Source organism: Protomyctophum bolini (genome assembly GCF_963924005.1).
Source record: "Protomyctophum bolini genome assembly, chromosome: 18".
In the NCBI taxonomy this organism is placed as follows: Eukaryota; Metazoa; Chordata; class Actinopteri; order Myctophiformes; family Myctophidae; genus Protomyctophum; species Protomyctophum bolini.
In genome coordinates this window covers 7,235,718-7,259,075 of record NC_137879.1, presented here as the reverse complement: position 1 = coordinate 7,259,075, position 23,358 = coordinate 7,235,718, and the positions used below count along the sequence as shown (strand labels likewise).

General features: G+C 47.3%; 1 protein-coding gene across 11 annotated transcripts in view; it reads left to right on the top strand.

Moving 5' to 3' along the window:
* The window catches only part of LOC308332708 (neurexin-1a-like), a gene marked incomplete at both ends in the record, with an annotated part of 160,798 nt that extends 145,880 nt beyond the window's left edge, over positions 1-14,918 (top strand). For all 11 annotated transcript variants that reach the window (XM_080788734.1, XM_080788735.1, XM_080788733.1 and 8 more), the window contains 2 exons: positions 5,657-5,735; positions 14,617-14,918. In XM_080788734.1, coding sequence (XP_080644860.1) covers positions 5,657-5,735; positions 14,617-14,918 — 381 coding nt within the window. The remainder of the gene's footprint in view (positions 1-5,656; positions 5,736-14,616) is intronic.
* Between the last annotated feature and the right edge of the window lie 8,440 nt (positions 14,919-23,358).

Below are 23,358 nucleotides of genomic sequence, written 5' to 3'. Positions count from 1 at the left end.
CCTCCCTCCCTATCTCTCTCCCTCCCTCTCTCTCTCTCTCTCTCTCTCTCTCTCTCTCTCCCTCCCTCCCTCCCTCCCTATCTCTCTCCCCCCTCCCTATCTCTCTCCCTATCTCTCTCCCTCTCTCTCCCTCCCTCCCTATCTCTCTCCCTCCCTCTCTCTCTCTCTCTCTCTCTCTCTCTCTCTCCCTCCCTCCCTCCCTCCCTATCTCTCTCCCCCCTCCCTATCTCTCTCCCTATCTCTCTCTCTCTCCCTCCCTCCCTATCTCTCTCTCTCTCTCCCTCCCTCCCTATCTCTCTCCCTCCCTCTCTCTCCCTCCCTCTCTCTCCCTCTCTCTCTCTCCCTCCCTCCCTATCTCTCTCTCCCTCTCCCTCCCTCCCTCTCTCTGAGCTTCAGTGATAGCCTGTTAATGCAAGCGGTGTGTGAGTCTATCTCACCATCTGCATCGAACTGGAGCTCGTCTGCACTCTTCTCTTCTCACTCTCTCACTCTCTCTCTCACACCAGGATCATTTTTATCATCAGCTTGCCAGCTTTCAAACACAGTTTGCTCTAAATATATTTGTGAGCGTGTGTGCGTGTGAGTGTGTGTGCGTGCGTCGGTGCATGTGTGTGTGTGTGTGTGTGTGTGTGTGTGTGTGTGTGTGTGTGTATGGGAGTGTGTGGGAATATGTGGCCACCAAAACACCCATGGAGGCGTTTATAGATCAGTGTGTGCTTCTTGTCCGTTTGAGGAAAGTATCACAAGGAGGCGTTGAGTCTTCTGCCAGAGTGGTGTAGCCAGAGAGAGAGAGAGAGAGACATAGATAGAGAGAGGGTGCGTGCGTAAGAGAGAGAGAGAGAGAGAGAGAGAGAGAGAGAGCGAGAGCTGGAGAGAGAGAGATAGAGAGTGTGTGCAACCATGTGTGAATTAGGCAGTCAGGGAGGCATGGACGGTCGCTGGCACTGTTCGGCTGCTCAGGTAGATGTTTCCTTTTAACTCTTTAACGGCATGCATTGCACACCTTAATTGTTCCTCCTCTGTCTGCACCTGTGGGGCTTTTCATGTCCTGCACTTTAATTAATTGCGTCTTTGTTTTGTTCTCTGTTGTTGTGCTGCTTTGATTGTCTCCCCTCCCCCCCCTTCCCCCTCTATTACCTTTTGTCCATGTGTGAACCTTAATTGCCCCCCCCCCCCCCCTATATGTGTGAACCTTATTATGTCAGCATGCGTCTCCTCCGCGTCTCGACAATGAAGCGTGTGCCGGACTGAGAGGGAGGGAAGGAAGGCAGCGATGCAGGGCGAGAGATAACGGGTTTTGCGGCGGGCAGAGAGAGAGAGAGAGAGAGACAGACAGACAGAGGAATCATTGCATGGTTATTTCAAAACGCGGTGGTCCGTCACCCCGTCACCCCCCCACCCCCATCCCCACCACTCCCCAAAAGCCTAATGCGTGCTTGTCATTAAAAAATAAAGTTTGGCGGGGATTGCTATTGACGTGCTTGTAAGTTTTAACCCATTTTGGGCCGGAACCCCTTTCGGTGTTAGCATCATGTTATGCTTTAACTATTGAAAAATAGCAGATCTACAAGCTCGTAGCGCGCCACCGAGTGGCGCGCTACGAGCTTGTAGGTCTGCTATTTTTGAAAAAATCGAAGAACGACTGACATAGAAACACAGCTTTTTTCAGAAAACTGTCAGGATGTATAAGAAGACATTTTTAGAATCTGATCTCAGGTAAAAAGAGGTTAAACCCCCAAGAGGATCTCCCGTCATCAGGGGGGAGATTTACACCCCGTGCCTCCGCGGCGCAACGCAGGGTTGACTCGGATCGATAAGCCGATCGACGCCGCCGTCGACTATAGAGCGGTCAGCTGGGCGAGGTGATGTCACAGACCACGAGGAGGGGGGGGGGGGGCTGGCGGTTTGCAGGGAGGGAGATCTTCTTTTTTCTTTTCTTCTTTCCATCACCTTAAAAGCAGTGGTCGGTGTGAGGAGCGTTCGTTCGGGTCAGTGCCGGCTCAGCATTGATCTGCCCACAACAGCAGATGTCAGCGGGATGATGTGTTCGCCCCTCCTCGCATGATTGGCCCCTCCGTGTTATTTGGATCCCAGTGAAAGGCACGGAGGTTTATCGACCGGCCCTCCCCTCCCCTCCCCTCCCCTCCCCTCCCCTCCCCTCCCCTCCCCTCCCCTCCCCTCCCCTCCCCACCCCACCCCTCCCCTCCCCTCCCCACCCCACCCCACCCCAACGCCCCAGCAGCTATAGCCTTTGACAGGCCGGTGTGCTAGAACTGATTGGAAAAGCAGTGGTGTCTGTCAAACAAACAGTATAATAGCATATAATGCTCCGGGTCGAAGCAACCCGGGCCATGCAGGTCCTGGTCGGACCTTGGTTCTCTAGACCAAGAAGAATGGGCCTTTTTTTTGCCGGGCTATAATATTACATCTCTATTTGAACCTCAGCAGTCAGCATGCATTCACCAAAAATATCCAATCTACAAGCTCTGTAGATGGTCTATGTAGACAGACGGACGGACGGACAGACGGGGGAAAGCCACCCGAGAATACACTTGAAAGCCACCCGAGAATACACTTGTAACTCAAGTGTGTTATACAGGACTATAGAGGCTTTAAGTGGTGAAGTGAGGTTTGGTGAGCCGGTCGTCATTGTGATCTGATATAATCCTGTCCACGCATGCTGGTGCACGGACGTGGACACGGAGCCAAAGACCACAGGCTTAAGAAAGGGCCAGTTTGTAATTATTACCTCGGGGAAGCCATGCATCTTCTAAGAACCCCATGCTTGTGTGTGTCAGGTTGTCGTTCCAGTCCGTTCGCTGTGCTAATCTGCCTCAGGACCTCGTTTCCCCCGTTCGGCTCGCTCGGCCGCGCTCCATCTTTCTCTCCCCCCTTTTTTTTCTTCTCCTTTTCGTCTGCGAGTTTAGTAACAACCACTGCAATGCATCACAATCCAATTTTAATTTACTGCTGGCAGCGAGCATCGGCAGCATCGCGGCGAACGAACGTGGCACGCCGTGCGCGCTCATGCAGTGCATGCTGGGCACGCTGGCACACGCCGTCGTATATTTTTGGAAGCTTGCTGCTGTGTCGGGAGGCGACAGGCGACGTCTCGTTAGCACCCCCCACCCCACCCCACCCCCACACCCACACACACACAAAGTACTGGCCCCAAACACTTTGAAATCCTCCCCCTGAATATCTGCTATCACACTTCTCTCCTAAAGCCATGGTTCTTGAATTCCTTGTTAACTCTCTCTCTCTCTCTCTCTCTCTCTCTCTCTCTCTCTCTCTCTCTCTCTCTCTCTCTCTCGGAACGGTGAATCGATGCACAGGGCTCCCCACGGAGCCCGTTTTACTCCCCATCATTTTGAACAGCCTGAACTTAGAGTTTCCATGGCAACAAGAAGGAGCAGGGAGGATGGCAGCAGCTAGAAGATAGGGCGCCTTTTCTTTTTTTCTCCTTCTCATTTTCTTTTTCTCCATAGAAAATGTATGTGAGAGAGAGAGAGAGAGAGGGGGGGGGGGGGGGTTGGTGAGATGAAGAAGAGATATGGATGTCTGTGGCTGCGAGGTTATTAATGGCGGTTGATTTAGGTTATAGGGGGGTTGGACCAGAGCAGGTATTAAAACCATGAAGGCCCTGCAGTGAGAGGGGGGGGTTAAGTAAGAAAGGCTTAACAAGGTATTGAGTGTGACCGACTGATCTGTCTGCTCTGCTCCACTGCGGAGGTGCTGCTATGGGGCGACTTACTGAGCATTTACTGAGCCTACAGTCGTTGACAGTTGGTACGGTGGAGAGATACAGGGTGTATGTGGGTAGTAGCAGTAGCCTTAAATTTAGATATAGGTTCGTCATCTTTTCCTATATCCTGTATACTATAGGGTTCAATGTCCCTATATTGTTTAGACCAGCGGTTCCCAAACCTTTTTGGCCATTCACCCCCCTCCCCCCCCCCCCCTGTTACCTCCTGACGTATAGCTGATCCCATCCCATTCTCTCTGATTGTTTACCTTGCTTATTGCGGAATGCAAACTCTGCTACCCCCTTCCCCTGGGTGGGCGTACCCGGCCCCTTCCCCTGGGCGTACCCGGCCCCTTCCCCTGGGCGTACCCGGCCCCTTCCCCTGGGCGTACCCCCTTCCCCTGGGCGTACCCGGCCCCTTCCCCTGGGCGTACCCGGCCCCTTCCCCTGGGCGTACCCCCTTCCCCTGGGCGTACCCGGCCCCTTCCCCTGGGCGTACCCGGCCCCTTCCCCTGGGCGTACCCGGCCCCTTCCCCTGGGCGTACCCGGCCCCTTCCCCTGGGCGTACCCCCTTCCCCTGGGCGTACCCGGCCCCTTCCCCTGGGCGTACCCGGCCCCTTCCCCTGGGCGTACCCCCTTCCCCTGGGCGTACCGGGCCCCTTCCCCTGGGCGTACCCGGCCCCTTCCCCCGGGGCGTACCCCCTTCCCCTGGGCGTACCCGGCCCCTTCCCCTGGGCGTACCCGGCCCCTTCCCCTGGGCGTACCCCCTTCCCCTGGGCGCTACACAGCGGAGCTTCTGTGCATATTATACGCATGTGTACGGCTGTACGCGGTATATATAAACCAGTGGTTCCCAAACTTCTTCATGTCAAGGACCACCAAATTGACACAAATTAGCCTCGCGGATGAAGAGTTATGCCATGCAGGGACCCCCATAAGAGATATGCCATGCAGGGACCCCCATAAGAGATATGCCATGCAGGGACCCCCATAAGAGATATGCCATGCAGGGACCCCCATAAGAGAATATTTTTACGGCTCTAGCAGTTCTTAACTATAAGTATATACCATATACTAACCCTATATGGTAACCGGCATTCAATGAGATAAAAAAAGGTGTTTTGCCAATTAATGGTATTCAGGCGACCCACTTGCAGTATCCTGACGGCCCACCAGTGGCTCCCCCACCCCCCCCACACACACACACACAACCAAGCAGAGTGGAATTAATGGAAAGGTGTGAAAGATAAAGTATAGGGTTGTTAGGAGGAGGGGCTGGCTGGCTGTTAGGGGGGAGGGGGAGGTGGTGGTTATGGGGATAAATGAGGCCGTTCCATGCGTGGTCCCTCCCAGCTGCTAACCTATACACCTCGCCTTCCTCCTATTCTCTGTGGAGTTTTGACCGCGTGCCCAAATCCCTGCAGACGAGGAACGTCTTATAGCGATCCTATAGGCCATTCGATGGGATGCGGGGATGTACTGGTGGTGTGGTGGTGCTGGTGGGTGGACTGCTTCACTGTTCTGTGGGGATGTACTGGTGGTGGTGGGAGGACTGCTTCACTGTTCCGTGCTCACAGAAGTGGAAAATAACTAAAACAAAAGGAGTCACCTGTTTGCAATTTACAATTTAGGCATTTATTTAGCACAACGCTCTTAATTCAGAGCGACCATGAAGAACCTATCATGGAAAATTCTTTAATCTGTACATTGAAACTATACTGGGATGCCAGGTCTGCAAATGAACCTGGCATCTGTCTCTACATAACATGCTATCTATATTCCATTTTAGCCTTTGCATGTACTGTGAGCCTGCAACGTCGTCCAGGCTACGGCTGCTGTCAATACTGATGGCTGGACATGTGTGGTATTCCTAATGTCTCTCTCTCTCTCTCTCTCTCTCTCTCTCCCCAGTCGACAGATGACCTGCTGGTGGCGTCGGCAGAGTGTCCCAGCGATGACGAGGACATTGACCCCTGTGACCCCAGCTCAGGTTAGACACGCACGTGAATGAATGATGAATGAATGAATGAATAGATTATTTTGGTGCTTTACATTTACATGTTAAGTTTCATCATTTGCAGGTTTTTCTTTTTACAAAGAGGTAGCACCGAAAAGGTCTAGGCTGAAGCCGAAGTTTATTGTGCTTAGCCTTTTTTTAAGAAAAGAAACACAATACAAAATGAATACAAAGGAAACGGAAAAAAAGAAATAAATCATTTTTGTAGAACTTAGTCTTTTTATAACTTTGAATTGCAATATTACACTCGAGGGTGTGGGTTAACGTGATTATTGTGTCAGTGATGCTTGCGGAACTCGACTTCGTCTCGTTCCTGACCGCATCCCTGTCGTGGCAATAATCACGTTAACCCACACCCTCTCGTGTAATAAAAAAAAGTATTTTTTTAAAATATATATATTTTTTATCCCACGATTTTGTAACTCATTTTTCACCCCTGTGTCAATCATCTAATGTGACCCTGGGCTCTACACACCCTCCACCAACCTAGTCCCCATATATGGGGGACAAGGGGAGACCAACGGACTTGAACTCATGCTTCCTTCATGCCTGAGTGTCCAAGTTGCTCCTTTACACCTGACAGGGGGGAGTTTCCCTGGTTGGACGTAGCGCGTGGAAGGAACACGTTATTCCAACCAGTTCCTTTCCCCTCCATCAGGCGCCCCGGCTGGCCAGGGGGAGGCAGTTTCTAAACCTATGTCTTTAATTTGAACCCTATAAGCTAAAACAGTGGCAGCAAAACGTCAGGTCATTTATTTAGTAGTTTTATGGGAGAGTAACGGGCAAACACATCAATTATAGTTGTTTTTAGATTAATCTGCATCGGTTTGATTAATCAATCAGACCGATTAATCAATCGGTTCGATTAATCGGTCTGTCTTTACAGATAAACAAGGCCAAAGTAACAGCTTGAACAGATCTACAAGCTCACAATATTAAATATAAAGGTATTAAAGTTAAATCTGACTTGCCTGAGCCTGCAGTGCAGACACCCTGTTACAGTACATGTATTTTTCGGAATGGACAAAATTATTATAATTTTTTTAAATACAGAATGAGATCATATCGACATCGGTAATATCGGTTATCGGCCCATAACAGCAATTAATTATATCGGATATCGATATCGGCCAAAATGTCTCATCGGCACATCTCTAGTTTTAACCAATCTGCACAGAATGTGTTTGTAGTTATGTACTGTAATATACAGTAGCCTACATATGACTAGCAGTGGCTCTTGTTCTTCTATTCTATGTATTGAGAAATGAAATGAAAGACCCGTTGAGTTTGACAAGAGGCATTGCTTGAAGCTCAAAGTGCATTATCTCCTCTGTTCTGACTTGGCTTAGTAGTATAGATGTTCTACTCTGGCACAGTAAGGAATATACACACACACAGTCACACACACACACACACACACACACACACACACACACACACACACACACACACACCCTCACCCCCTGCTACTATCCCATATGTGTACTTCCCATATGTGTCCGCCACACTTTGTGAAACACTCTGTCAAAGTCGCGTTTTCTCCTTTTCTCTGCGAGTATTTCTTTTTTTTTGTGCCGCTGTGATGAATTTTTCATTCCAACTTACGTAGACTGGCATTACCTCTATTCAGCACTGGTGGAAAAAGTACTCATGCATGTTTTACTTAAGTAAAAGTCATCAATACTGCAATGTAGAAATCCGCTCTTACAAGTAAAAGTCCCAGAATTCAACATTTACTTAACCCATTCTGAACGGGAACCCATTTTGGTGTTAGCATCATGTTATGCTTTAGCTATTGAAAAATAGCAGATCTACAAGCTCATAGCGCGCCACCGAGTGGCGCGCTACGAGCTTGTAGATCTGCTATTTTTGAAAAATCGAAGAACGACTGTGACATTTTTTTAGAATCTGATCTCAGGTCAGAATGGGTTCATCAGACCAGTGTGTGTCCGCAGTGGAAACCTCGTATGAATCTGATCTCAGGTCAGAATGGGTTAAATGTACATACTTAGTTACTTTCCACCTCTGCTGGGTGCTGGCATCGCCTGGCACTCTATTCTGCCCCGCAGCCCCCTCCCCCCTACCCCCCTACCCCCCTACCCCCCTATCCATTACCTATACTGCTGCCTCCAGCTCCTTCCCTTCAACCTCCTCGCCTCGGCTTTATTCTCTCTCTTTCTTGTCCAATACGAGGCAGCAGAGACAACACACGCTATCCGTTCAAGCATCAAACCCGCAGTTATAACTACCCTTGTATTTTTTACCCCCTTTTTCTTTTAAACAGCATAAAATAACAAATGCTACAAACAACACAATACAATATACATGTATTCTCTCCCTACAGCCTTCTCTCGGTCCCATTCCACCCGCCTCCCGACGCACAAGGCCATGAGAGAGAGACAGAGAGAGAGAGAGAGAGAGAGGGGCAGGGGGGAAAACAATGAAAAGAAAAGAAATAAGGGGGTTAGAGAGATAAGACGAGAGGAAAGCAAAGGGAGAATATAAGACCTTTTCACACACGGGGGGGAAAGAGTTCTCCGCTTATATCCACAGGGAATCCGCTGCACTCCTCGCGTGAATAAGACGCGTTTCTAAGCCAAACGTAGAGAGAGAAAGCCACGACACAATTCAGCTCCTGACAGAGGGGCGGGTTGTGAGCACGAGACCGGCGTGAAAGTGATGTCACGGGATTATTACGTGCCTGCTTGTCGCCCCGCGTCTCCCTCCCTGCACCTGAACGCTCGCCTCTCATCGAGAATGAATTACTAGGCGCGTCAGTCGCTTCCCTTCCCTTGTGGAAAGCCCTTTAGAGAAAGAAAGAATAAAGTTAAGTTGGAGAAAGAGAAAAGAAGAAAGGGGGAAAAAAAGAGTACTAGACAGTCTCTCCTTTGCTTCTCTTTTCCTCTTGCTGCTCGTTAGTAAGTAGTCTTGGGAATCAATGGCCCATATATGTCTTCTGAGTCTGTATAGCGCGAGATGTACAAACCAAATGGAACCCAGATGGATCCGCCTTACTGGTCTATTGGTTCCATTTGTACACTCTCAGAGTCATGGGGGTCCTTGAAATGGAAAAGTTTTGAGAACCAGTATATACTGGATTTTTATTATACTATATCCACCTCAACCCTCTGCCCTCGCATACGACTTTATGTATGCGACACGACACCAGCAGGGACGTGCACACATTAGATATCAAAGGAGACTTGAGCCCCTGCCCTTTTTTTTACCCGTCTGTAAAACAACTGCCCTTCTCCAGACCACGAATGCAGCATAACTGGAATGAAAATGCCCTCCTCTCCTTTCCATGCCATACCCGGAAGGCAGCATTCAGGAGAATAGTTTTTGAGTGGTGCAACCACTCCAAGGAACAGCAATGTCCGTGTTCACCTATGTGTCGTTTACCAACCTATGTGACGTTAACCTATGTGACTATGAGCACCAGTATGACTATGACTACCAGTATGGGGCGCTGTTGTGCCAGAAACAGAGAGAGAGATAGTGCTGCACTGTTGCCTGAGAGAGAGAGGAGTTGCACCACTCAGTTCACACGGTTATGTCGTTACACTGCATCTCCAGACTCCAGTAGATAAAGAGTGCAGGGTTTGCGCCCTGAAAATAGCCGATCTACAAGCTCTCAACGCGTCGCAGTGCAGCGCGTTGTGAGCTTATAGATCTGCTATTTTTTGCTATTTGGGGCCAAAAGTGCCCTCTTATGCAGGATTTAAGCCCCTGCCTCTCTAACACGTTCTGCACGTGCCTGGACACGAACGAGTGCAGCATGATAAAACGATAGATGCCGTGTTTACATGCAAAGCCAGCCCATACATACATGTATACGTTATGCCCCTCACATGCTCATTACAATGTCATCTATAATGCATATCGTAATTACACGCTGTGCCTGTAGCACAATAATAATAAAATAGACGCATCCGCGTGCTGCTGGCAGCCTCTATACTCTGACATACATGATGCTGCTGCTGCTGCGCGATGTTATGCAAAATGCATGCAAAGATAATGCATCATTATGGAGATTTATTATGGCCTCTTCGTCCGCCTCCATCATGCATCTTACATGCACAATAATGTATAATGAATGCATCGTCATATATCATTGCCGGCGGGGAGAAACCTTGTATCGCCATATTTTAACACCCCCCCCCCCCCCTCCCTATATTCTTAACCCATTCTGACCGGGCACCCATTTTGGTGTTGGCATCATGTTATGCTTTAGCTATTGAAAAATAGCAGATCTACAAGCTCATATCGCGCCACCGAGTGGCGCGATACGAGCTTGTAGGTCTGCTATTTTTGAAAAATTCGAAGAACGACTGACATTTTTAGAATCTGATCTCAGGTCAGAATGGGTTCATCAGACCAGTGTGTGTCCAGTGGAAACCTCGTATGAATCTGATCTCAGGTCAGAATGGGTTAAATGAATGCCCTATAATTTGTCGACACGTTTAATGTATTGTTTTGTCTATGTACTGTATTCATTGTGTTGTGCCCGAGGACCCCCCCTCTAAAACGAGATGATACGTCTCTAGGGGCTATCCTCTAAAGGAAATACAAATTTCAATATATACACATACTGTCGCAGAAATGTGTAGATCTGTGAGCTCAAAATGTGACGTGACACGCTTTGAGCTTGTACCACTATATAACGTGCAAGTATTCATCTTAATTTTGCACAATTTCTCAATTACTGTTGAGTGCTTTCAACCACAGACCAAAATTTTAATCTCAGTACTTTTTTTGGGATATATTTCCAGATAGCGTGTCAAATACAGTGTCCAGTATATTAACTTTGTCTAGTTTGTCAATGCGTGGAAATAACGTATTTCTAATACTCAATAATGATATTGTGAGTATTCTAAAAAAAATATGAAGATGGATTAAGACATGCCCTAATTAATATGACACCACCACCGCAGGGGGTTTGCACCCAGGAATTAGTTTTGGGATTGTTGACACACTTTGAGATTGTAGTTCTGCTATTTTTTTGCTATACTTTTTAAATTTGAATCGGGTTATGAGGTTTCCACATGGGCAGCAAAGCTGTATATTGCCCCCTGACTGGCCCACCTCCTTCTTCTTTATTTAACATTCCTTCCCCATATCCGCCCCGTAATATATGAGTGCATATTAGAATACGACACGGAGGCTCATGTGTGCATGCCTTATTTATATTGCGCGACACCGGTATATAACGGCAAGTTTAAAATACGTTTCTGAGTGTTAAATGTACTTAGCCGTTTGCTCCGGTACTGTATGTGCACAATAATGTTTCTATATACACACGCTATACCACGTGCACCAGCCACGTGCACACGTACTGGAAGAACTGTGATATGTTCTGAAAGCAAACACCTTGGAGCAAACCTGTGTGCGGACTCTCCTCTCTTCACTGTACTTACCTTAGCTCAGCACCAGACAGGAACTGGATGTGCGCTAGCCACCTACCTTTTTATGTTCTGACATCTGACCTTCATCTTGTCTGTCCTTCCCCGTACCGCCCACACGCTATATGGCTGAAACACATTGTGTGCAGCATTTGGTCAATAGTAACTTAGCACATTTACCCAAGTACTGTACTTACGTGCAATTGTTAGTTTTGTTTTTGTTTTTTGCTTTAGTATTTTCAATTTTAAATAATTGTACTTAAAAAAAAGGATTTTGTATACATCTTATATATATGGGAGAAGTGGTACCCATACTCAGAAGACACACCCCAAGGCAGAAAACCAAAGCCACGAACAGCTACGTCGCTACTGCAACGCCCACAACACCATCTTACACACTAGACTCACGCACACTCACTTCTCACACACACTCACACGGGCAGTGACGTCACACACTTACCCTTCGCAGTCTCTTTGCAGTGTGTGTAAGCGATCTCTTCATTACACGGCCCACGCCAACCCCAACGCAGACCACCAGCCAAATAGACTTTTCATTGGCACTAACACTGGCTCCCTTCCACACTCACGCCGGCAATGCATTTGTTTAATACACACATTAAAGTATTAAAGTACCCACACCCCCCAGGCAACAGTCTACGCTGTTGCCCAAACACGTCCAGAAACAAGGACTTTAACCACGCTACTTACATACACTGCAACTCGCTTACAATTCGCAAACCTGGCAACCTGGCAACACTGCCCTCTCTTCCCAGGCCCGCCCCCACAGAGAAACTCATCTCGCGCACGACAGAATCTCACCTCGCGCAGGACATTCAGGACAACACAAACAAGGAAGCGCCATTCTACGCTCGCATTTATGCTTATTCCTTCTACATCTCAGGAATTCAAATATCAATGACTCAACTAATCCCTTACTTACATCAACATTGTTCATTGCACGAACTTTCACAACAATCGCATTGGAAATTTTAACGATCGCATTGACGCCACTTTTGCCGCGGTACCAAGGGGAACGACCGGGATGGTTTCTACCCCTCAATGTCGTGCCTACTCTACACTGCCATCCGAAGGCCCCTCTCCCTTTCACTGCTCCTGTGTCGCCAACTACGTTCACTTAATGGGGCCAGTCCTTCACAGTGACACACGCGTTAGATGAACCACGCGACCGGGATGGTTTCTACCCCTCAATGTCGTGCCTACTCTACACTGCCATCCCAAGTCCCCTCCCCCTTTCAGCGACTCGAACAGCAGCTCCGTCCGAAAGCCCAGTAGCCCACAGCACTGCACAGCCGACAGCCCCACACATGTCACACACCCAAATGAATCGAATGAATGAATAAGGCGCTTATATCGCTTTTGCTCAGTGGATGGGACATTTACATTAAAAGCTATCGGATGGACGCGTGGATAACGGCATGGTTGTGTGCACTCGGAGGGAAAGGTTCCATATAGCTTCCATGCTAGCTGCTTCAGACACAGGGGAGGGGAGTGAGATTGCCCGCCTCACGGGACTCCAGTGCGAAATAGCGCTTATGCAACAATTACCCAAAAAACAACACCTCAACTCAATGTCATTGTGAATAAGAATTTCGAGTGAAAATATAATTTTTGGAAGGACACTTTCACCCAGTATGAAGCGAAATGTGGAAGCCGTGTGTGTCACACCAAAACGGGTGACCTATATAATCCTGTAACGCCGTGCATTATGTGCTTGCGTGCGCATTTCCCAAATCTCAGTCATTTATCCACACATCGCTCTGTGTATGTGTGTGTGTGTGTGTGTGTGTGTGTGTGTATCACTACATTAGTTGCCTGTTCAAAACTAAACTACACTTTATGAAATCATTGTTGCAGCCTACACACATATATTCAGGCCCATTCAGAACACATTTCCCAAATCTCTGATTTATCCACACATCGCTCTGTGTGTGTGTGTGTGTGTGTGTGTGTGTGTGTCGCGTCGCCCTCCAGCTGCAATTGCGAGTGTGCGCTGTGTGCAGGGCACACTACTGAGTTTAAAAACACAGCTGAAACATGAAGTGGACTCTGTCAACTCCTGCAAATTCCTTCTTCCCATATTGCACTGCAACGACACTGGGATGAGCCCGCCGTAGGCGGGCGAAATTCTAGTTTTATACATGTGTAAACTCGTGAAATAAGACCTTCTGCATAATGAGTACTTTTGGTGCTTTCATTTTAATGTTATGCCAATACCTTTGTACCTTTAGTCAAGTACATTTTGAATGTGGGACTAAACGCATCTAAACGCAGCTGTGCGAGATGAGACTAATTAGTTGGAGCGACAGAGAGAGAGAGAGGAGTGGGTGTGTGTACGTGTGCGTCAATTTAACAAAGGTGCAGACGATCAGAAATCAGCAGAGAGTGATCGACGTTTGCGTTACTCTATGCCGAATTGAAGTAGACTCGGTCCCAGACTTTTTATTTCTCTCCCTGGAAATAAAAACGTCTGTGTTTCCACCCTGTGGGCCGTTGAGGATTCAAATAAAAATAATAGCAAAAATATCATGTCTCCTTAAGCTCGATAAATAAACTTTCTTTATATATGCTGTATACACAGGGCTTAAAGTTCTCAGTCCTTGGGACGGATTTCAGTCCTGAGGATTTCATGGGGGTCATTTAATGAGATCAGTGCAGATTTGCAAAAAAACATTTTCAGTCTTGGGATGTTTTTTGGCTTTAAGCCCTGTGTATACAGCTTTTCGTCACCACTCATGTCACATTTGCCATTGACAATGGAAGGAGAATTGACCTGGAACAAAATATTTTGAGATTGGGGTCCACGGCCAATTACATAATACATGTCCTTGACGTGAAATAGTGTGAGAACCACTCACATAGAAACACAAGGTTTTTCAGAGAACTGTCATGATTTAGAAGACATTATGTAGAATCTCATCTACGATACGATAACTTTATTGTCAGCTTGCACTGAAATTTGTTTTGTGTCCATGACGTAACTGTTCAAGATACCGACAAGACATAGACATAGACATTACAGGACAAAAATCACAGAAACAGACAAAAGAACAAGAACACACATCCTCTGGTTTAACGATTTTGGTTTAACCCATTTTGGGGGCGGGAACCCCTTTTGGTGTTAGCATTATGTTATGCTTTAGCTATTGAAAAATAGCAGATCTACAAGCTCATAGCGCGCCACTCGTCGGAGGTGGTTCTAATAGGTTAACGTTCTAATGGGTTAACGTTCTGTTCTCTTTTATGCCCCGCAGCGCGGCCTCCCCTGCCCGAGGTGAAGGTGTTCCCGGGCCCGTCGGAGGTGGTTCTAATGGGTTAACGTTCTGTTCTCTTTTATGCCCCGCAGCGCGGCCTCCCCTGCCCGAGGTGAAGGTGTTCCCGGGCCCGTCGGAGGTGGTTCTAATGGGTTAACGTTCTGTTCTCTTCGTCCACAGCGCGCCCTCCCCTGCCCGAGGTGAAGGTGTTCCCGGGCCCGTCGGAGGTGGTGCGCGAGTCCAGCAGCACCACGGGCATGGTGGTGGGCATCGTGGCGGCGGCCGCCCTCTGCATCCTCATCCTGCTCTACGCCATGTACAAGTACCGCAACCGCGACGAGGGCTCCTACCACGTGGACGAGAGCCGCAACTACATCAGCAACTCGGCCACGCAGCCCAACGGCAGCGCCAAGGACAAGCCCCTGGGCATCGCCAAGAGCTCCAAGAACAAGAAGAACAAGGACAAGGAGTACTATGTCTGAGTGAGGAGGAGGAGGAGGAGGAGGAGGAGGTGGAGGAGGTGGAGGAGGTGGAGGAGGAGGAGGAGGAGGAGGAGGAGGTGGAGGTGGAGGAGGAGGAGGACGAAGGTTTGCGTAGGCCGACACATACGCACACACCTTTATATATACCCTATATGTACATACATAGATATACTCTGGAGAAAAAAAAAGTACATTGCAAACACACACACACCCACACACACACTGACTGACTGATGTTAATGTTTACTCTCCCGTACTCACACGCGGACACGTACAAACGCGTGCGCACACACGCACGCACACACACATGAACACGCACACACATGAAGGTCTACCTACACCTACATAATACGTACATGCACACACACGACATCAAGCACAAACACACATAGAGTCAAGCACACATACACACGCACACACAGAGCAAGCACACTTACAGACCGCACACATGCAACAACATATTCAAGCACAAGCACACACACACACACACACACACACACACACACACAGACTTGCCCTTGAGGCACAGAACCCGTTGCTGTACAGTATTAACCAATGACCAAAGCCTCTGTGAGAGGCTTGTTTTATGAACCAATACAAACAGTCCAAAATGACAGATATATAATATACCCAGAGGTTCCCATGCAGTGAAGGCGCCAGTAAGGAACCTAAGAGGAATCTTGGACATGGAGAAGGTTTTGACTGGTTGGAGGAGGGGAGACTTTTGAGTGAAGCACAAACTGCCGGGCTTGTGTTTTAGAGTTTCACTGGACAGAGAGAGCGAGCGAGAGAGAGCACCCCGGAACAAAGACCATCCCGTCGAAGCACCTGTCCTACACATTGTCCTCCAGGAATCTCTTGCCTTTCTCTTCACGGTGGACACAGACCTGAGACAGACATGGAGGACAGACATGAGACAGACATGAGACACGGAACACAGAGAATGCTGGGAAAAACAAGCACAGTTGTAGCCCCCCCCCCCATCCCCCCCCTCCCTTTCCACCACAAGGAAACTGGACAAGGAAATCAGGGTGGGAGTCTTATTGACAACACAATGAAATGCCAGCGTGTTTGTTTAGGATGAGAAAAGGAGGGACCGACCGGCGTTGTTTAAGATTAATTGTGCAAAAGGTTGAGTGTATAGCAGCCCTGTGCTTTTACGGTATGTTTCCAGGGCTGAAGCCTCATGCGTTTTACCACGAAAAGTATACGATGAGTAACGAAAAAAGGTGGAATCGTCGGACAAACTGAGGGATGTTTTCCCCCAGAGAGGAGACTTGAGACTTTTAAATGCTACCTAACGTACAGATGCCCGGTCATGTTTGACTTTGGTGTCACACACACACACGCACACGCACATACACACCACACACACGAATACTCCTCTACACACTCAAACAACATGCATACATTCATACGCTAAAATACCCACAATATCTTCGCGATGTTGATTATTACGAGAAGACAAACAAATGGGTGAATAATGACGAAAAGAACCATTGCAGTTATTGTTATGATGAAGGATGAAAAATGATTGATTGATGATGAATTTACAAAGAACATTCGGGGTCGTTATAAACTCTTCGGGGGATGCGGTGGTGGGGGAGGGGGGGTGCGGGGGGGGGGGGGGTTGGGGGACTTATTGCACGTGAATTATCTTACTCCATGTGATTTATACTGAGTCGAACAGAAAAACCCCTCCAAGAGGTTAACGCCACGACGTCGCACCAACGCCATCATAAACGTACCAACCTTGGCTTGAAGTTATTCCTGTATACGCACCTATATTGTTTTTTATAACCTGTGTGGGATTTCAAACGAAAAACGATATACTACTACTACTCTATGCCGATGACGCTCAACTTAATCCTCATCGACGACGAACAAAAAGCGCCGACACATCCTCTGAAGCGTGCTGCATGCCCCGAGTCTCTCTCTCTCTCTGAGCTGTCCTGTGGAGTGTGGGCGTGTCCCAGTGGAGTCCCAGGGAGGTGTTACAGGTTTGTTTGTGCGGGGCGGGGCAGGGGGGGGGGGGGGGGGGGGGGTGCAGCTTACAAGTGTAACCCCCGGGGGTGCAAATTCTGATGACCGGATGTGTGCCCTGTTTTCTAGCCTGATGTCCTATAGACCACCCCCACATCCCCCCCGCCCACCCCACCCCACTCCCACTCTCTATACCTGCTCTTAACCGACCATCCTTTTATAGCAACCCCCCCCCCTCCCCTCCACCTCCCCCCCTCCGAGTGAGGCGAAAGAAATCAAAAAACAAGAACAAAAGTAAATGTTATTAATCATGTGTTGCTATAGATAGATAGAGAAGAAAAAAAAATCAACGTGGATCCAGTTCATGAATGATGCCATTGGCTAATATGAGATTATTTGCGTTGCTTTAATTGGTTCCATTGGCCTATCCCCCTCATATCCCCGCCCTCTTTCTCTCACTCTCTCTTTTATCTTTCTTTACGCGTACTTTTTGTCTTCGTGCCATTGGTTTGATTGCCCTGTCTGTCTGTCTGTCTGTCTGTCTGTCTGTATGTATGTATACATACTCCAGACGTGACCCGTCACAGACAGACAGACAGAAGGTTGTTGTCTTTTTTTTTTTCCGGTCAGACCTCGTTGAGATTATGAACTATAATATACTGCAGTATCTGAGCCCCTTTGTTCTCTGCTATGACCAAGCCAGTCTAAAAGTGTTACATAAGGTGTCTGTGGACGTGTTTTCTCCAGGTTTCATCCAAGCAATATCACACCGACCGACCGACCGACCGACCAATCCTCCGCTGCGTTCTTGTTCAGGCTCATGCATGGCGGCAGACGACCTAGGCTAACCGCTAGGGGACACAACGCATCAGGGCAGCGGTTCTCAACCTGCGGGCCGGGGACCACTGGGTGGGGCCACGAGGTGGGTCATTTCAAGTCCCCCCTGAGATCAGATTCTAAAAATGTCTTCTACATCCTGACAGTTTTCTGAAAAAGCTATGTTTCCATGTCAGTCGTTCTTCGATTTTTCAAAAATAGCAGACCTACAAACTCGTAGCACGCCACTCGGTGGCGCGCTATGAGCTTGTAGGTCTGCTATTTTTCAATAGCTAAAGCATAACATGATGCCCAAAATGGGTTAAAATGCTCTGGAAATGTTATAGCGTGATATGTACGAAATGGTCTGACCGCTTATAACACTCCAGACTGTCAAGTGGGCCCGGATCCAAAAAAAAAAGTTGAGAACCGCTGATTCTGCGCACGGAATCTCAAAAGTTAGAAGGCTAGACTTTAAACTCGAGGTAAAACCCCAATGCTCCCTATATAAACCCCCCCCCTGTTCCCTCATGTCCTTTCTTTGGTTTTAAAGTTAGAGCCACGTGAAACCTAAGAGCGTCCCTGTATTCTGAAGGGGACGAAACATGAACATTCCGGGAAAATAGCTGCTCTACACTAAAGCTTGTCGACGGCTATTTTCTCAGGAAGATATATCTGATGTATAGAAAGAGAAAAAAAGACCCCTGGGGTACTCTGGTCAATGACGTATAACAGTGGTTATATTTTACAATATAAATTGGGGTCCCAGAGATATAGAAATGGGGGACTGTAGCCTATATAATTCAGCTCAAACCGGGAGCGTCCTTGAAATGAAAATGGTTGAAAACAATCACTGCTAGAATCGTGAACATCTTCTCTTATGGGGTTCCTTGGCATACATTTTCAAATGTGGGGTCCGCGGGCTAATGAGTGTCAATTTGGGGGTCCTTGACATGAAAAGGTTTGGTATATAATAAGGTTTAAAGTGGTTAAATCCCCCCTCCTACCCCTCTATTTGTTTTCTCTTGTCAACCCCCTCATAGTCCCCTTATATCTCTTTTCTCTGTTGCCATCTGACACGGAGGAGGCGTCTGAACCAATGGGATTCTACATCATAGGTGTTCATTAAACCATGTTTATTTTCTATATGTACAATTTTTCTACAGTATTTACTTTTATTTTTATTGTTACAGTTCTTTGATGAACATAAAAAGTGGAAAATTTATTATGAAAAATAGTTTTGAAGATCTAAAAAAAAATGAGTAAATAAAATATTACCCAAGTGAAATGAAACACGTTTCCCCCCCACCACCCCACCCGAATGTGTGTGTGACTGTGTGTGTGTGTGTGTGTGTGTGTGTGTGTGTGTGTGCGCGGGCGGCATGCTTGTGTGGCACGCTTGTTTCTGCTCCCACCCGGTGGCACAATGACAGTACTGCGTCTTGCCCTGGCTGGCATAATGTAGGTGCATCCATTGTAATTGACAGGATGCACCGGCAAGCCCGGCTGCTCCCCGTCGATAAGTGAAGCTAAGGCGTCTATACTGCTTGCGGGAGAAAGACGCACAGCCAGGCGGTACTCAAATCTCTGCAGTCTTCTCATCTCTTGCCCTGTAGCATCACTTAATGCGAGCGGAGGAGTCTTGACTGGAGAGAGCCTGCCTTCATTTCCCCCGAGTTCTTCTCGCCTCCAAGTGGGACACGGGGACACTTAGGCATATACAGTACGCTCTTGTTGTCTGTACCACACGCGCACACACACACACAGGCTTTTATGTACGGCTCAGTGCGGTGGCAGAGTCCCTGCAGAGTGTTGTTTTGCCGGATAGGATGAAAAAGCCCTCAGTTGAGCACAGCTGGCCTCCTCCACGCAGGTGAGGAGTTGCAAGGAGCTGCTGTTTGATCAACATCCCCTTCTATCGCTATCTCTCTCTTTCTCTCTCTGTCTCCCTTTGCCCCTTTATTCTCACATCCTCCCGCCCTATAATCCCACCTCTCTCGCTCTCTCTCCCCCTCTCTCCCCCTCTCTCTCTCTCTCGTTTTGCTTGCTGTACGTCTTCCCCTCGCTGAAGTTGTGCTTCTTGTGGATATCTGCTCTGTGCTCAACAGAAGGCTTCTGTTAGACGACCATCTGCCTGCTAACCATCTGCCTCCGCTGTGTCCTTGACCACACGGAGAGCGATAAGAAGAGATGCCGACTATATTTAGAGAAGAGCCGATATATAAACAAGTCAAGGATAAACGGGATGGGAATCCAACACGCATTATGAATAATTCAACAAGCCAGGCCAATTTGACTCTAAAATGTATATTAGAAATTATTAGACGATATGGAAATCTATCTTATGTAGCCTGTATACATTCAGCCTTTAAGCCTAGACGACGTTAGCCTGTGCCAAAAGTAGGCCACCCAAAGGCCTAGTATTCATACTCCATTTTAGGTGATAATGTGACCACCAAAAACTACAACATGACGTCACGCAGTCAAAAACACATCTCTCTGTTTTTACTAACTTACCACGGTGGTCACCTTATCACCTAAAACTGGAATAACCTAAAGGCCTATTCATAGTCTGGATTTTCGGTGGTGAGGTGACCACCGCTCCGGTGGTGAGCTGACCACCGGAGCTGAAATAACGTTGAGCGGTGTTGAGTAAAAACAGAGAGAAGGAACAGCGGTGGCGGTGGTTTGCTCTTCACCGCGGCTCGTGACGTCATGTTGTAGTTCGGTGGTCACCTCAGTGACGTCATGTTGTAGTTCGGTGGTCACCTCAGTGACGTCATGTTGTAGTTCTGTGGTCACCTCACCACAGAAAAAAAATGATTTTTTTAGCAAATTCAACATAAACAAGGCAGAAAGAGCCGGCTGGTTATTCAGTCAGGGACCAATCACAAGGCTGACAAATTGTAAGGCGGTGTGTCATTGTGACGTGTTGCGTGATATCGCGGCGTGTTGTGATCTTGTAGAGCCGCTATATTTCCGGCATGGGACTCCACTGTACATTCAGGTTTCTCTGAACGACGTCCAGAGAAACCTGAATGTTTGTAAACAAATGAGTAGGGCTGTATCTCCAGGCATGCATGATATAGTGTCTATACATTAACTATACGTCTAGTTTGGTCCGCCTGCAGGCGATATTTTCAACAGAATAATATATTTATAATACTCAATAACAATATCATAAGTCCAGAAAGCATATTGTACTGCCCCTATGGTCCCATTTTATCAGTACTAGGCTGTCTAGCTGTGCTTGCCGGCATTATCCTTCCAGCAAATTCAGTACATGTTTGGCAGATATGTTGACGTCAGCAGCTCCATAAATGATGCATAGAGAAATGTGTCTGTGTGAATGTGAATGGAATGGGACAGTGAGCCAGTGACGTCACTCGGGCTGCGGTCCGTCCACGGACAGCTCTGCTCAACAGTGTCAACACGCAGTACAAGAACATGCAGGTATCTTCATTCAGTGTAAAAGATGACTTCTGCTTTGTGTGTACCTGTGCTGCTCACCTGTTATTTGTACTATTTGCTCTCGTTTGTGTTTTGACTCGCCATTTTCTCCTGTCTTTCTCTCATTTGCAGTACTTGCATCACTCAGTCGCATCGCCTCGCCACCACCATCCCCCGTCTCTGCGCTGCGTGTGTGTGTGTGCGTGTGTGCGTACGTGCATGCGTGCAAACTGCTTTATGAGCTCAAGGCTACAGATACTTCCTGCAGAGGAATAAATCACAAAGACTTCAAGTCCTTCACATGAAGACAAGTTCCCACAGTAACACACGCACACACACAGTGACACACACACACACAGACACACGCGCACACGCGCACACACACACAGACAGACAGACAGACACACACAGACACACACAGACAGACAGACAGACACACACACAGACAGAAAGACACAGACAGACAGACGCACACACACGCCCTACATTTTGATCATAGTTGTGCACTAACAGTGGACAATGAGTTAATGAGAGATCAAAATAAGGCTGTGTGTGTGTGTGTGTGTGTGTGTGTGTGTGTGTGTGTGTGTGTGTGTGTGTGTGCTTGCGTGCTTGCGTGCGTGCGTGCGTCCGTGCGTGCAAGAAGCTGTGTACGTGGCATGCTGTCAGTAGAAAGGATGATAGTTCCTCGTCTCAACATTCAACACAGAATTACACTGCATGCCATCAGTTCAGCAGAGATCATGAAGCTTTGAGGCAGCTCCTCTTTTATAATACCTCCAACCCCCAGAGGTGTGTGCTGGCTGCTGCTTCTGGATCAGCCCTGCAAGCAGCAGCTCAAACATTTACATCCTTTGATTTTGGGTGTATATAAATGTAATCCCTATATCCACCTGGATATAGGGATTACATTTATATATACCCAAAATCAAAGTGTTGAACTCTCGGGTATAATGGCAATTATCAGAGCTAACAATGGTTGAAATTGGGGTGAACTGCGTGGATTATAGGAGGACCACCGCTCAGGCCATGTCCCCAAATATCTTTAAACTAAATATAGCAAAAAATAGTAGAAGCTCACATATCATTGCACGATAGACAGTATAAAATACAGCTTTAATTCTGTCAGTGGATAAAAAACTGTATGTTGACGAATGGTTTAAATGTACAGTACATTGACACGGGACAAAAAATTGTTTTCTTTTCTCTCTAGCTGCCAGAGTAAAAACAAAAAGCACATCAGCCGCATATACAGAGCGTGATAAACCCCTTCATTTAGCATAATACGTATGCGCATATGCATGTGGCCTTCGGTGCAATGCACAAGCCGTGTACAGTATGGTGCAATTAATCCATGTTTTGAGACAGATATGCATAATGCATGTCTCCCAACACTATGCTGTAACACGCTGTCTTCAGCTACTCTCCCGACGGTGCACGCAGCGTTGCACACTCTCTGCACCATAATGTGCTGGAAGAACTACTCGCATGTTTTACTTGCAGTAAAAGTATCAATATTTGCAATGTAGAAATGTGCTCGAGTAAAAGTAGGCCTACAAAAGTATTGGTGTTGAGATCAGATTCTAAATTGAGATCAAATTGAGATCAGATTCTAAAAATGTCTTCTACATCCTGACAGTTTTCTGAAAACGCTATGTTTCTGTCAGTGGTTCTTTGATTTTTCTAAAATAGCAGACCTACAAGCTCGTAGCGCGCCACTCGGTGGCGCGCTATGAGCTTGTAGATCTGCTATTTTTCAATAGCTAAAGCATAACATAATGCTAACACCAAAAGGGGTTCCTGCCCAAAATGGGTTAAACTTCGTTAAAGTATAGAAAGTATACTCATTATGCAGAATGTAATATTTCAAAGTTTTCAAATGTATAACAACCTTTTGAAAATAGCCGGTCTATACAAGCTCGCCAAAAGGCCAATATGTATATAGGCTGAAGTGGTTTTGTAATAATCATCAAAATCTACAAAGTAACTAAAGTTTTCAAATAAATGTAGTAGAGTAAAAGTACAACATTAGAAGTATATAGGCCTACTGGAAATTGGAAATACTCAAGGAAAGTACAAATACCTCAACATTGTACTGACATGCAGTACTTGAGTAAATGTTGCCTTATTCTTCCGTCACTGCATAATTCATGTTCTCATTCCCCCCCTTTTCTCCCAGTGAGAGGAGCAG